General features: G+C 43.2%; 1 protein-coding gene and 1 non-coding gene across 2 annotated transcripts; both read left to right on the top strand.

The window, feature by feature from the left end:
- The first annotated feature begins 4064 nt into the window (after nt 1-4064).
- On the top strand, nt 4065-4255 carry LOC138797948 (U2 spliceosomal RNA). The gene has a single exon (XR_011364037.1). It is a non-coding gene; the product is annotated as a U2 spliceosomal RNA (small nuclear RNA).
- Nucleotides 4256-5840: 1585 nt separating this feature from the next.
- Nucleotides 5841-13827, top strand: LOC138796454 (vomeronasal type-2 receptor 26-like). Its single transcript, XM_069976059.1, has 4 exons — nt 5841-5855; nt 6292-7326; nt 9923-10073; nt 12920-13827. Exons 1-4 carry the CDS (start codon nt 5841-5843, stop codon nt 13825-13827), a joined length of 2109 nt encoding a protein of 702 aa, XP_069832160.1.
- Nucleotides 13828-14123: the final 296 nt, after the last annotated feature.

Below are 14123 nucleotides of genomic sequence, written 5' to 3'. Positions count from 1 at the left end.
CAGAGGAAATGATCCTTGGGACCCACAATAAAGAATCACTGAGACACAACATGCTGACCTGGTCCTTTCCTGAATTCATTTGTATCTGTGACAAATCTCAGAACACCCTACATTTATACAGCTCTCATGGTATGCTGGGAGTTGTAGTTTCTAAGTGGACAACCCTTTAATAAATCACTGTGTGCAGAGGCTCCTGGTAACTGCAATCTGGGGGTCGCAACCATCAGCCCTGAAGGTCCGGCAATACATCTGTCTACAGCGGCAGTTATTAAAGGATCATCTCCTTGCTTCACTACAACTCCCAGCATATCCTGAGGGCTGCAGACTGTCATCCCCCTTATAAATGCCTCCATGTTATCCCTCTTATAGATGCCCCCCTGTTAGCCCCCTAATAGATGCCCCCTGTTATCCCCCATATAGATGCCCCCTGTTATCCCCCTTATAGATGGCTCCATGTTATCCCCCTTATAGATGCCCCCTGTTATCCCCCTTATACATGCCTTCCCGTTATTCCCCTTATAGATGCTCCCTAATATCCCCCTTATAGATTTCCTCTGATACCCCCCTTATAGATGCTCCCCACACACAGAGCTTACTGATGCGTGTGCCGGCTGGGTGCGGCCCCCCCCCCCCCAGGGAGGGCAGCATCAACTGGGGGCCGTAATGCCTCTTGTGACCGCAAGCAAGACATTGCTTGTGGTCACAAGAGCGATTGGGTAGAGGGGGCAGTGCGGCAAGGGGGAGGCCCGCTGCAACACTGTATAACTGTCAGGGGTTCCTGCTGCCCGACAGTCAGTGTGCCGCATCAGCGTGGGGACCCACGCCCAGTCTGACGCTGGATACACCAATGTCCACAGCTCTCCTGGGTGAAGTTAAATAAGGAAAGAGTATGTTGAAGCAATAATAAAGTTTTGTCATAGGCCAGTTCCTATTACTCTCTTCTGAGAAGATCTGCCACAGAGGTTGAAAGGGAACTGCACCTAGGTGTTGGTGATATGGATGGATCTTGTTGTTTCCCCCAGGGCCAGGGCCAATGGCCACCAAGCAGAGATGGTGCAGATTCATTATGGTATAGAGTAACCCTTTAACTTTTAATAGGCAATTGAAAGAATCCATTTTAAAGTTTTCCTATAAACACCTGCAAAGAGAACAGTTTGTTGACTGCAATAGTGATAAGATACAAGACAAGATACAATAAGACTTCTGCTATTGTAAATTTGTATTTGAATCCTTAGAAATGGGGGTCCATTTCAATTTTTTTTCTCTATGTTGAACTTAATGGACATCTGTTACGTGTAGAAGGTAAAACTAACAACAATCAGGAAGGGGACAAATCCTTTTTCAATGTTTTGTATAAAATTACGTGAATAAGAACTGAGCAGGAATATCTAGTTGAACATAGGATGTGTACTGAATAGATGAAGACCAAATCACTAGTCTATTACTCACCTGTATATACATTTATCTATTTATAGCTTACATCTTCAGGGGTTCCTACATTCTCTGATCTTTTTCTCTGCCATTGAAAATATAAACCAAAGTCCTGACATTTTACCCAATATCACCCTGGGATATGATGTTTATGACTCCTGTTTAGAGGAGAGCGTGGCGGTCCAACATGTTTTACATATTCTTTCCGGTCCTGATAAGGTCATTCCAAATTATTCCTGTACAAGCCGCGGCCAGCTGGCCGGTGTCATTGGGGATCACCACTCATCTACCACTATTCCGGCAGCACAGATCCTTGGACTATATGGATATCCTCAGGTACTGGATACTTTAGACCAGTGTTTCTTAATCTTTCGAGACCAAGTATCCCCAAGTAATAAGATGTACACAACTCAGATGTATGATTAATTACTGGGTATGTCAAGTATTCCGTATTTTTTGTTAACGGACAGAGAACATATGTCAGCTGATGGGAATACAGCTTTTATTCACGTGCACAAATCAGATGTACGATTAATTACTGGGCAAAAAACATGTGAGCAGACCAAAATACAGTTTTGGGCACTATGTATAAATTGGCAAATCCAATATGCAGCCTGCAATACCAAAGCTAAGTACTGCTGTGACTGCAATTCTATGGACAGGAAAATGCTTGTTGCAAAAATGCTAGTCTAACCTTGCTAAACACCCCACTAATCTCACTAATCTCACTACCTATCTCAGTAATTTCAATAATCTCACTACCTATCTCAGTAATTTCACTAATCGCACTAACTATCTGTCTAATCAAAATGGCAGCATGCATGGTAACAATGAGAAACTGAGAGAGCACTCTATCCAGCACAGTGAGTGAGTTGAAAAAGGCATCCAGAAGTGAGTTTTATATGATGGTTATGTGATTTTAGCACCAAATGAGACCCCTTCACCTCAGCAATGATGTTTCTGACACTTCTATGTGCTCTGCACTGATTGGCTAGCAGAAAGGTGCTCGAACTTGAACTTGAACGCTAACTCGAACGGACAGTAAAATGTTCGGTCTGGTTTGAGTTTGAGAAAAACAAGATGTTCGTCTTGAACCTAAATTTTCTCGAACAGTTCCATCAACACTATTTGGGATCAGGTATCAAACATTCGTAGTAGTTTAGAATGGTTTTAGAAAAAGCCATCTGATGTTACCTGGAAGATGACTGACGGAGTTAACTTCACCCAGAAGAGCTGTGGACAATGGTAGATCATTTGTGTATAGGGACTTATTGTATGTCAGTGATACAACAATGTCCACAGCTCTCCTGGGTGAAGTTAACTCTGTTAATAAGGAAAGAGTATGTTGAAACAATAATAAAGTTTTGTCGTAGGCCAGTTCCTATAACTCTCTTCTGAGGAGATCTGCCACAGAGGTTAAAGGGGAACTGCACCTAGATGTTGGTGATATGGATGGATCTTGTTGTTTCCCCCATGGCCAGTTCCATTATATTCTTGTCTGAGGTAATCACAAGGACACCCTTAGTGTTGGTGAGGTTCAGTAGAAATCAGCCAAGAGGGAGACAAGACACTATGATTCAGTAGCAAATTTACATTAGGTACAAGGGTTTAAAGTCTTTTATCTGTGAAGTACCTTAAAAATGGCCACCAGGCAGAGACGGAGCAGATTTCTCTCTGAAAAATAAAAAAAATATAATTTGTATACAATATAATAGCAGCACAGGTTAATATTCACATATAACATGCAATAGGCATAAATATCACAATAAATAGAAACATAAATGAGGAACTCTGTACCACATCCATTATGGAACAGAGTAACGCTTTAACTTTTAATAGGCAATTGACAAAGTCCATTTTAAAGTTTTCCTATAAACACCTGTAAAGAAAAGAGTTTGTTGACTGCGATAGTGATGACAAGATACAATAAGACTTTGGCTGTTGTTAATTTGTATATTGTCCTTGAATCCTTAGAAATGGGGGTCCATTTCAATTTTATTTCTCTATGTTAAACTTAATGGACATCTGTTGCGTGTAGAAGGTAAAACTAACAACAATCAGGAAGGGGACAAATCCTTTTTCAATGTTTTGTATAAGACAACGTGAATAAGAACTGAACAGGAATATCTAGTTGAACATAGGATGTGTACTGAATAGATGGAGACCAAATCACTAGTCTATTACTCACCTTTATATACATTTATCTATTTATAGCTTACATCTTCAGGGGTTCCTACATTCTCTGATCTTTTTCTCTGCCATTGAAAATATAAACCAAAGTCCTGACATTTTACCCAATATCACCCTAGGATATGATGTTTATGACTCCTGCTTAGAGGAGAGCGTGGTCGGTCCAACATGTTTTACATATTCTGTCCGGCCCCGATAAGGTCATTCCAAATTATTCCTGTACAAGCCGCGCCCAGCTGGCCACTCATCTACCACTATTCCAGCAGCACAGATCCTTGGACTATATGGATATCCTCAGGTACTGGATACTTTAGACCAGAGTTTCTCAATCCTTTGAGGCCAAGTATCCCCAAGTTATAAGATGCTTCAGCCCTATACGATTACTCCCAAGAAAGTGATCAGGTATAAGCGTTAACTAAATAAGGCTAAGCTCAAAAAAAAAAATCGCTTCTCGGCCTTTTGGCTAAGATCAAGTGTAGTATCTGTTCTTATCAGTTTAATATCTGATACGTCCCCTATCTGGGGACCATATATTAAATGGATTTTAAGAACAGGAAGATGGAAAAAGAGCTTGCTCTGTCCTCTCCAGGCATTGACCTGGTATTCCAGTGCCTCCAGGTTAAGTGCACCAAAAAAAATAAAATAAATAAATAAATAATAATACAAAAAAAATAAAATAAATAAGGCTAAGCTCACACTGCTGTTTAATGTCTCCAGATCTACTGCCTCAAATCCACAATTATAATCAGGTTTGCAACCGCCTATTATTTACAATTATAATTAATGTCTCTGCTGCCTCTTATTCATCACTATGACCAGGTTCAGAACCACCTCTTATTCACAATTATAAACTCGGTTACAACCGCTCCTTACCCACAATTATAATAATGTTCACAACCGCCTCTTATTCAGAACTACAATCAGGGTCTCAACCGGATCTTATTTACAATTGTATGTAGGGTCACAACTGCCTCTTATCCACAATTATAATGAGGTTCACAACCGTCTCTTATCCACAATTATTATCAGGTTCACAACCGTCTCTTATTCACAATTATAATCAGGGTCACAACCACCTCTCACCCACAATTATAATCAGGGTCACAACCACCTCTCACCCACAATTATAATCAGGGTCACAACCGCCTCTTATCCACAATTATAATGAGGTTCACAACCGCCTCTTATCCACAATTATAATGAGGTTCACAACCGTCTCTTATCCACAATTATTATCAGGTTCACAACCGTCTCTTATTCACAATTATAATCAGGGTCACAACCACCTCTCACCCACAATTATAATCAGGGTCACAACCACCTCTCACCCACAATTATAATCAGGGTCACAACCACCTCTCACCCACAATTATAATCAGGGTCACAACCGCCTCTTATCCACAATTATAATGAGGTTCACAACCGCCTCTTATCCACAATTATAATGAGGTTCACAAACGCCTCTTATGCACAATTATAATCAGGGTCACAACCGCCTCTCACCCACAATTATTATCAGGTTCAGAACCGTCTCTTATTCACAATTATAATCAGGGTCACAACCACCTTTCACCCACAATTATAATCAGGGTCACAACCACCTCTCACCCACAATTATAATCAGGGTCACAACCACCTTTCACCCACAATTATAATCAGGGTCACAACCACCTCTCACCCACAATTATAATCAGGTCACAACCGCCTCTCACCCACAATTATAATCAGGTTCACAACCGCCTCTTATTTACAATTATAATCAGGGTCACAACTGCCTCTTATTAACAGTTATAATGAGGATTACAACCACCTCTTATCCACAGGTTTAAAAAGGCTCTTATCCACCTCTTTAAACCACCTCTTATTCACGATTTGAATGAGGGTCACAACAGACTCTAGCTGACAGTTTTTCCAGAGGTCACCACCAGGCTTTCTCCTCCAATCATAAGGAGGGTCGCCACTAGGCTCTTGTACAACATTTTTACAGCATGTGCATGAGCCCTCCTTTATGTGTAATGAAAGGTGTATTGGATTACCTATGTCCTTTCAATTTGTGCCCCCCCCCCCCCCTTGCAGTTGCTGCAATGGCTTGATGAGTCTACGAGTCCATCCTTCAAAATTTAAAATGATGGATCTGTCCATGTCACACACACGCAATGACCATTACTGGTGAGTGCAGTTTGAGTTTCCCTTGTCTAGGGCATATATGGTTGTCAGAGATGACGGGAACTAAGGTGAGAGATAGGGCTGTAGGGGGATATTTTTTTCCTTTCTTTTTTGGTTTCTCTACAAGTAAATGTACAGGAAAGAGTCTTTTCTAACATTTTCCCCACTTTAAAATTAATTCTATCTTGGTGTGGGTGCAATATTGTCAGTATGTAAAACTGGCCTAATTCAGGGAGCTGGGTCTTTCTCCCCCTATTATGCCAATTCCTTTTCCATGTTGTCTTCATCACTTTCTGAGGTTTTCAGGTTACCAGACGCCCTCCCTTCTGCCGAATAGGAGGCCCCTGAAAAAAATGGTGTTCATAACTCGAATCAAGCATCGAAAAATAATCTGAGTAACAAGAATTCAATCATTTTTGTACTCGCTCATCAATTGTACTGTACATCTAAGGATTCTTCCTTTATAAAATAACCAGAAACATTTCATTTCCTTCTGTTTCCCAGATCAGCTATGGAGCCACCGACCACTCACTATCTGATAGACGCCTCTATCCACATGTTTTCCGCACCGTCCAAAGTCACCACGTCCACATTATGGTAATAACCAAACTGCTGAAGCACTTTGACTGGACCTGGGTTGGGATTTTGGTATCGGATGATGATGCCGGAGACAATGAACTGCAGATACTGAGGAAGTACATGAGAGAGGACGGGATCTGTGCCGCCTACATCATAAAGCTTACACAGCAGAATTCTAGGAATAATGACCACATTTTACATATTTTAGACAATCCACAAGTCAGCGTCCTTATAATATGCGGGACCTCTTCTAATAATATTTATCCTTTACTAAGGGAATATGTACTTGAATTATTAGACAAAACTTTCATCCTCTCACCATCCTGGGCTTTCGGCCCCTACGTTACAGATTATAAGTATCCTGGATTTAATGGAAGTCTAGCCGTAGACTTTTCATCCCAAACTTTACTAGAATTTGAAGATTTTGCTGTAAACTACAGGAAACTTCCCAATATATACAATGATGAGGCTTCTTGGATCCAATCAGATTTCATAGCAGGACAGGAGGATGAGGATGTGTTATCTTTTTACAATTTTACTTATAATAGGTATAACGCCAGTGAGAAGTTTACGATGTCAAGTCGGAGGAACTACCTCTTATCAGGGGTCGCTCCAAGACTGTATTATGCTGTAGAAATCCTGGCGAAATCTCTACATGAAATGTTCTTATATATAATGGACAAATATCAGGAAAATTCCATACCTGGACTCATACACTATACATGGAGGTTACAGCATTACATACAGAGGATGAAGTCCTCACCGGATCCAATGAGACCTTCATATTACTTCACTGACCAAGGAGAAGCTGTACATGCATATAAGATAATAAACTGGGTATTTAGAAAGGACGGATATAATGACATACATAAGGTGGAAGTAGGAAACTTTACACCATGGGATGCGAGTGGTCAGCAGCTTTACATGGATCCCCAGTCTATAACTTGGAAACCCATAGAGGTAGGTGCTATATAATACAAGTGGTTACGTAAAGCTTAGGTCTGTCCCTAAACAATATTTTAAATTATTTTATAACCTAATATTGCTGATTGTAAGTTTATTCTGTTTCTTTTCCGAATGAAACAGGTATTCACGTATGTCTTAAAGGTGTCTACGCTGTAATGGTTCTCTTATATACCAGACAGCCCCATTTGGTTTCATCCATCCTCAAACTTTACTCCAACAGCCCTCTGCCTTGTTCAGGTGACCTTTAGCAAATGGCAGACGAGCAGCAATGTTCTTCTCATGGTTTTCGCCTTGCATTCTGGCCCTTTGCTGTTCAGTGCCCTTTATGAGGAAGCCCTTAAAGGGAACCTGTCACCCCCCGTGCCTGGGTGACAGGCTCCCGACCCCCCGTTAGAGCCCCATATACTTACCTAATCCCGCCGGGTCCCGCTTCTGGAGGTGGTCGGGTGACGGAGATCTCAGCCGCTGCAGCCCGGCGCGCGCGCTGAGAGATGAGTCCAACACCCATAGAGAATGACAGGAGAGTCCAGCGCTCCGTCATTCTCTATGAGCGTTGGACTCATCTCTCAGCGCGCGCGCCGGGCTGCAGCGGCTGAGATCTCCGTCACCCGACCACCTCCAGAAGCGGGACCCGGCGGGATTAGGTAAGTATATGGGGCTCTAACGGGGGGTCGGGAGCCTGTCACCCCGGCACGGGGGGTGACAGGTTCCCTTTAAGTTGCTTAGAGGTGACATTGGGTTACTTTGTGACCTGGCAGTGGATTATACACCTTGTTCTTGGTGTTATTTTTGTTGGTTAACAACCTCGGGGTTTGGAAAGTTATTAGAGATAGCTGCCCTTAAACCAATGCAAAACCAATTGTACTTTGCAATGACATACTTAAAGGAGAAGGTCGGCATTTTCTAAAAAGTCAGCAGCCTGCGGGGGGGGGGATTGATTTTAAGTATGTATTTACCTCTTCCCATGCCTGTGGTGAATGGCTGGAGCGACCCTGGGACCCCCCCCCCCCAACCCCCCCCCCCCCCCCCCCCCCCCCCCGGAAGTCATTTTGTTGTTATAATGTCAAGACTCAGGGGAATATGCCTTTCCCAGTTGATTATCTGTACTTTCTATTGGTAGCTTGCTTGCGTACATGAAACTTTTTGATCGCGTTTTATTCCAATTTTTTCCGGATTTAATTTGACTAAAAATCAGCAATTTTACACTTTTTGCGCTTATGGGGGGAGATTTAGCAAACATGGTGTAAAGTGAAACTGGCTCAGTTGCCCCTAGCAACCAATCAGATTCCACCTTTCATTCTCCAAAGAGTCTGTGAGGAATGAAAAGTGGAATCTGATTGGTTGCTAGGGGCAACTGAGCCAGTTTCACTTTACACCATGTTTGCTAAATCTCCCCCATTATGTTTACTGCAGGAGATCAGGAATGCAATAATTTAGCTTCCACACTACGATAGCAAATATGTTTTTTTTATTATTATTTTTTTTAAATAGGAAAAGGGGGATGATTTTAACTTGTATTATGTGAAGGGTTTCTGTACACTTCTAGGAGCAATGTGATGATTGCTCATAAAGATCAGCACCTGTACGTCACTGTGGTCCAGCCTGGCAAGTATGATGAATTGCCCCTTTGCAATCTGGCCACTAGACCACCATGGATCCAGCTTTAACAGCCTTTAAATGCCACTGTCAGCATTTGAATGGTTAATTAGTTGGCACAGCGTGACCCCTCTCTGTACCCCTTTTGGCACCCATTAGCGTATGGGTATGTCATGGGTCTCTGGGAGTTAGATAACTAACACTATTTGCAAATGGTAACCAAGAGCCTCATTATTTTTGTGCGAATTTTTTTTAGCAGTTGGGGGGAGGGGGGTGCTTTTAACTATTTTCATGTCTGTAGTGGGTTTGTATTTTGCCATTGCAGTGAGCTGTTGCATTTTTCTGTGTTTCTGTGTTTGCAATTTCAGCCATCGCAACGTGCTCCTGCCTAGTGTGAATGGTGTTCTAGGAGAGCTGACCAAATTTGTCTTTTTTTCTGTGTTCCAGATGGGGGCAGTGTCTGCCTCTACTTGGTCGTGCACTCCACCTATCCCACCCAGGTTGTGCAATTATTTTTGCAGGTATAAGATGGATCTTGCATGCCCAGAGCATAGGCGTATTACATGCCACGGAGAGGGGAGAGGCCATAGTACAGTGTATAACTGCCCCGGTATGAAGCCACCTTATCGTGGTGGGGTGGTTTACACTGTTTGCAAATAGAAACCAAGAGCCTCATTATTTTTGTGGGAATTTTTTTAGCAGTTGGGGGGGGCTGCTTTTAACTATTTTCATGTCTGTAGTGGGTCTGCATCTTGCCATTGCGGTGAGCTGTTGCATTTTTTTGTGTTTTTGTGAGTTAGATAACTTGCCTGACGTCACTCTGGAATGTCGGCCAGCTTAACACGCCCCTTTAAGGTGATTGGATGCCCACTTGACATGGCTCTGGAATCCCGCCTTCCACATTGTGGGAGAGGGGATTCCAGATGTGGACGATCCTTCATAATTTTTGTCTTATATGTTTATTTAGTCTTCATTCTTTATGTGTCATCCTTAGAAAGGTTCTTGTATTTTCCCTCAGATCCCAGTATCCCGCTGCTCAGATCATTGTTTACCTGGAAGTTGGAAAAAGGCGAGGCCAACATCCATCCATACCTGCTGCTATGACTGCGTCCCATGTTCAGAAGGAGAGATGTCCAACACAACTGGTACATGGTAACATGAGGAGTAACACTGCCAATAAGTAGTAATACACGAGGAGTAATACTACCAATGATTATCTAGACTGGTGTTTATTATCTCCCCTCCTCAAACCCACCCAAAAAGTCATGTTTTTAGGATTATTCATTCAAACCCTAAACAAACAATTAGTCTTTAGACTGTTAACTATAAATTAATTTAGACTCCAGAGTAAACCACTTATTCAGACCCTTCACCACATTTCTAAATTAACAGAACTGTTAAGCTACTGTACCTTAGGTCAGATCTCTAAACTTAGAACATCTTTCACCTTAGAATTGTATAAAGAGTACCTATCATTAAAATTAACTCATATCTTATATCTAGCCTATTTGTAATTTACTTCAATTTACTGGAGGATGAGAATCCCTCCCCCACCCCTTACCCTCATCCCCTCCTCTCCCTTTACCCTTTTTTTTCCTCCTCTCTCTTCCTCTCTCATCTCCTCCCCAGCTCCTCTCTCATCTCCTCTCTCATCTCTTACCTTGTTCCCCTTTGCTTTTTTCTCTGTTCTGCTTCTGTTTTACTCTTGGTCCTTTTGACCTCTCTTGTTGGTCTCAAGTTGTTTCCCCCGGAGATTTCGGGGACCCTGGACCTATCTGTTTCTTTACATTTTAAAAAACACTGAGGAACATGGGTGGATCTGATGATGCCTGGTGTGTCATGTTTACAGGTTGCTGTCCATGTTCTTTTTCATTGTGCACTTTCTTTCGACATTGTATTGAACTGTGCATTGGATTTAAATGCTGTTTCTGTGTGAAACTCAAAGTAATAACATTGACCACTGGGTGTCACTATTTTTAGCTCCACTACCAGTTGTCAATGACTGCACATCAATAATTATAGCAATTGTGATGGTAAGGGTGGGTGAGTCAAAGCTCTGCTTCCATGCTATTAATGGCAGTGCAGGGAGCGAGCAGGAAGCACCAGTGAGTAAGGGTCCTATTCCACGGGCCGAGGAGGGCCCGATCAATGATGTAAACTGGGCCTATTCCACTGCCCGATGATAGTTGAGCAAGAGCTGCATGGACATCGTTACCGATGTCCTTGCAGCCCTTGCAGCATCATACATTACCTGTCCAGGCTTCTTCTCCAAGCTGTCTTCATCCCCGGGTCCCGCGCGCTCTATCTTCAGAATGGCCGGTCAGCTGACAGGCCACACTCAGCCAATCACAGGCCGCGGCGGTCCCGGCCTGTGATTGGCGGAGGGCTCCGTCAGCTGACCCGACATTCTGAAGATAGAGAGCGCATGACCCGGGGATGAAGACAGCGCGGAGAAGAAGCCTGGACAGGTAATGTATGATGCTGCTGCTTGTCAAATCGTCGGTCGCCCGCCACGCACCGCTATTCAACCGTACTGATGCGCGTGGTGGAACGATGATTTTAGGTCTGGCCCTAAATGAATGATCAGCCGATGACACGATCATCAGCTGATCGTTCTCTCTATTTCACTGAATCGGCCGAATCGGGCCAAATGGGGCCGATCCGGCCGATTATCGTTACTGTGGAATAGGGCCCTAAGAGAGGCATCAACGCATCCACATTACATAAGCTCCTGAACTAATTCTATATACTTTGTGTATGTGAGTGTCATATAATTTCATTTGTTTTTTACAGTATAGATACATTTTTGCCTGCTTGCTAATGTTGAGCTAGGCCGCAAGTGACAACTGGGCGACTATCCCTGCCCTACTATGGTGGCTGTATTATGCCATGCTTAGGCAGGGAGAGGAACGTCCAAATGACTAGTTGCCGCCTCTCTCCTGGCCTCACATGGCATAACAAAGCTACTTTTTAACCTTAATAAACCTACTGCTGCAGCCGCGGCTGTTATGTTGTGGGAGCAGGACGGTAGCTCTATACTGTGCTGCCAGGAACCATATCAGCACAATCGTGCTGACTGGTTCCCTTTAAGGCCCAGAACGTATGCTGGTGGAAGGGGTAAGACCCCAAACCAGATATCATTACTGTAATTCATCAGTAGCCCAGAACCAGTATATTTTACACTCTCTTGCTCAACCTCCTAAATATAAAAAGCAGATTCCTTAAATTGAATAGAAAACACACACATACACCCTCGGCCTAAATTGATCTGAGCCCAAAATAGAATTCTGAGTTAATTTAGACTCAGGACCAGACAAGGTCGGAGAAGTCCGACCTCCATTTTTGTACATTAAACAATAAACATGGGTACTTACATTATGGTCATGTCCAGTATTACATCATTACTAAAGGGGTTTCTTGTTAGAATTAAATTGAGAATTGGAGATTAAGGTTCCGGAAAACCCATGGATATGCATATTGGGAAAAGATGTTCAGGTAGTAGGACTGGATCACCGCTTCAGGATCCCTGCCTGGTTCCGGGATCTCTGGCGCTGCAGATGTCATGGCCCAACTGATGGACTGGCCGCTCTGCTAGTCAGTGACTGGGACAGGGCGCCGCTTCAATCAGTTATTGGATAAGTGGGCTGTCCATCAGCCAGGATGGGCATTTTTCCCTAAGTTGTAACGTCATAACAACTCGGGGGAACATGCCTTCCAGCGGGGGTCCTTAAGCCAGTTAGCTGGCACATAGCGGGCAGACATCACTCCTTCTCACTATCTACTATTGTTGAGGTGTTGGATTCCTCTAGGTCGTTGCACCAGCCAGGTGAGCTGAATGAACTCTTGCTGCTTAGCGGGCAGACACCCTAGCGGACATGCCAGAGACACTAAATATCAGACTTTGCACTATATTTCTAAATGAACTTTCAGTCCAGAATTCTAGACAGTATACTGATTTTAAATTGTAACATTTTATGAAATATTCCTGCAGATTCTGAGAACTGTATTCAATGTCCAAGTGATGAATGGCCAAATGAGAAGAGAGACGGATGTCTGCCCAAAGTCCTGGACTTCATCTCTTACCACAATGACACAATGGCTTCTGTATTCTCCTGTGTCTCGCTCTTCGGATGTCTTGTGACCGGCTCCATACTGGGAATATTTATCTCCTACCGGGACACTCCTATTGTTAGAGCTAATAACCGGAACCTGAGTTATCTCCTCCTGGTCTCCATCCTCCTCAGCTTCCTCTCTGTCTTCTTGTTTCTTGGCCGTCCCAGTGATGTCACTTGTAGATTACGTGAAACCAGTTTTGGAATCTTCTTCTCAGTTGCCGTCTCCTCACTTCTCGCCAAGACTGTGATGGTTTGTGTTGCTTTTAGGTCCACCAAGCCTGGAAGCCCCTGGAGGAAATGGTTGAGTGTGAAGCTGCCCTATACCATAGTGTTGTTGTGTTCATCCATTCAGGTTATAATCTGTGTTATCTGGTTGTCTATATCGCCACCATTCCAGGACCTGGACACTCACTCTTATCCTGGGAAGATCCTCATTCAGTGTAATGAAGGGTCAGATATCTGGTTCTACTCCATGTTGGGTTACTTGTGGTTCCTGGCAGCGGTGAGCTTTGTTCTGGCTTTCATGGTGAGGACATTACCGGACACTTTTAATGAGGCCAAGTACATCACCTTCAGCATGCTGGTGTTCTGCAGTGTCTGGATCGCCATGATCCCGGCTTATCTGACCACCAGAGGCAAGAACATGGTGGCTGTGGAGGTCTTTGCAGTGATGGCGTCCAGTGCTGGACTGTTAGGATGTGTGTTTATCCCCAAATGTTTTATTATTTTATTTAACTCTGAAATGAATAAAAAACCTGATCTGCTGGAAAAAAGGAAGGAATGACTACAAAATATTATCCCTTACCCCAATGATAGTCACAAGGATAGTAGGCAGCACAGCTTGGAGCTTAACGTATAGTTGGGTGTCAGCCAGAGGACCCTGACCATGGGTCAATGTAGATATCCAAACGAATTTCAACGGCTCTCACAAAGATTTCAAATCAACGTGCAATTTATTACATGATCAAAAATTGAAGCAACGTTTCGACTGTCTCTCACAGTCTTTTTCAAGCACGTTGATTTGAAATCTTTGGGAGTGCCATTGGAATTCGTTTGGTTACCCCAATGATAGTGATTATC

The sequence above is a fragment of the Dendropsophus ebraccatus genome, chromosome 7 (genome assembly GCF_027789765.1).
Source record: "Dendropsophus ebraccatus isolate aDenEbr1 chromosome 7, aDenEbr1.pat, whole genome shotgun sequence".
In the NCBI taxonomy this organism is placed as follows: Eukaryota; Metazoa; Chordata; class Amphibia; order Anura; family Hylidae; genus Dendropsophus; species Dendropsophus ebraccatus.
The sequence above is the reverse complement of the archived record's forward strand: the minus strand, read 5'-3'. Positions and strand labels throughout refer to the sequence as shown.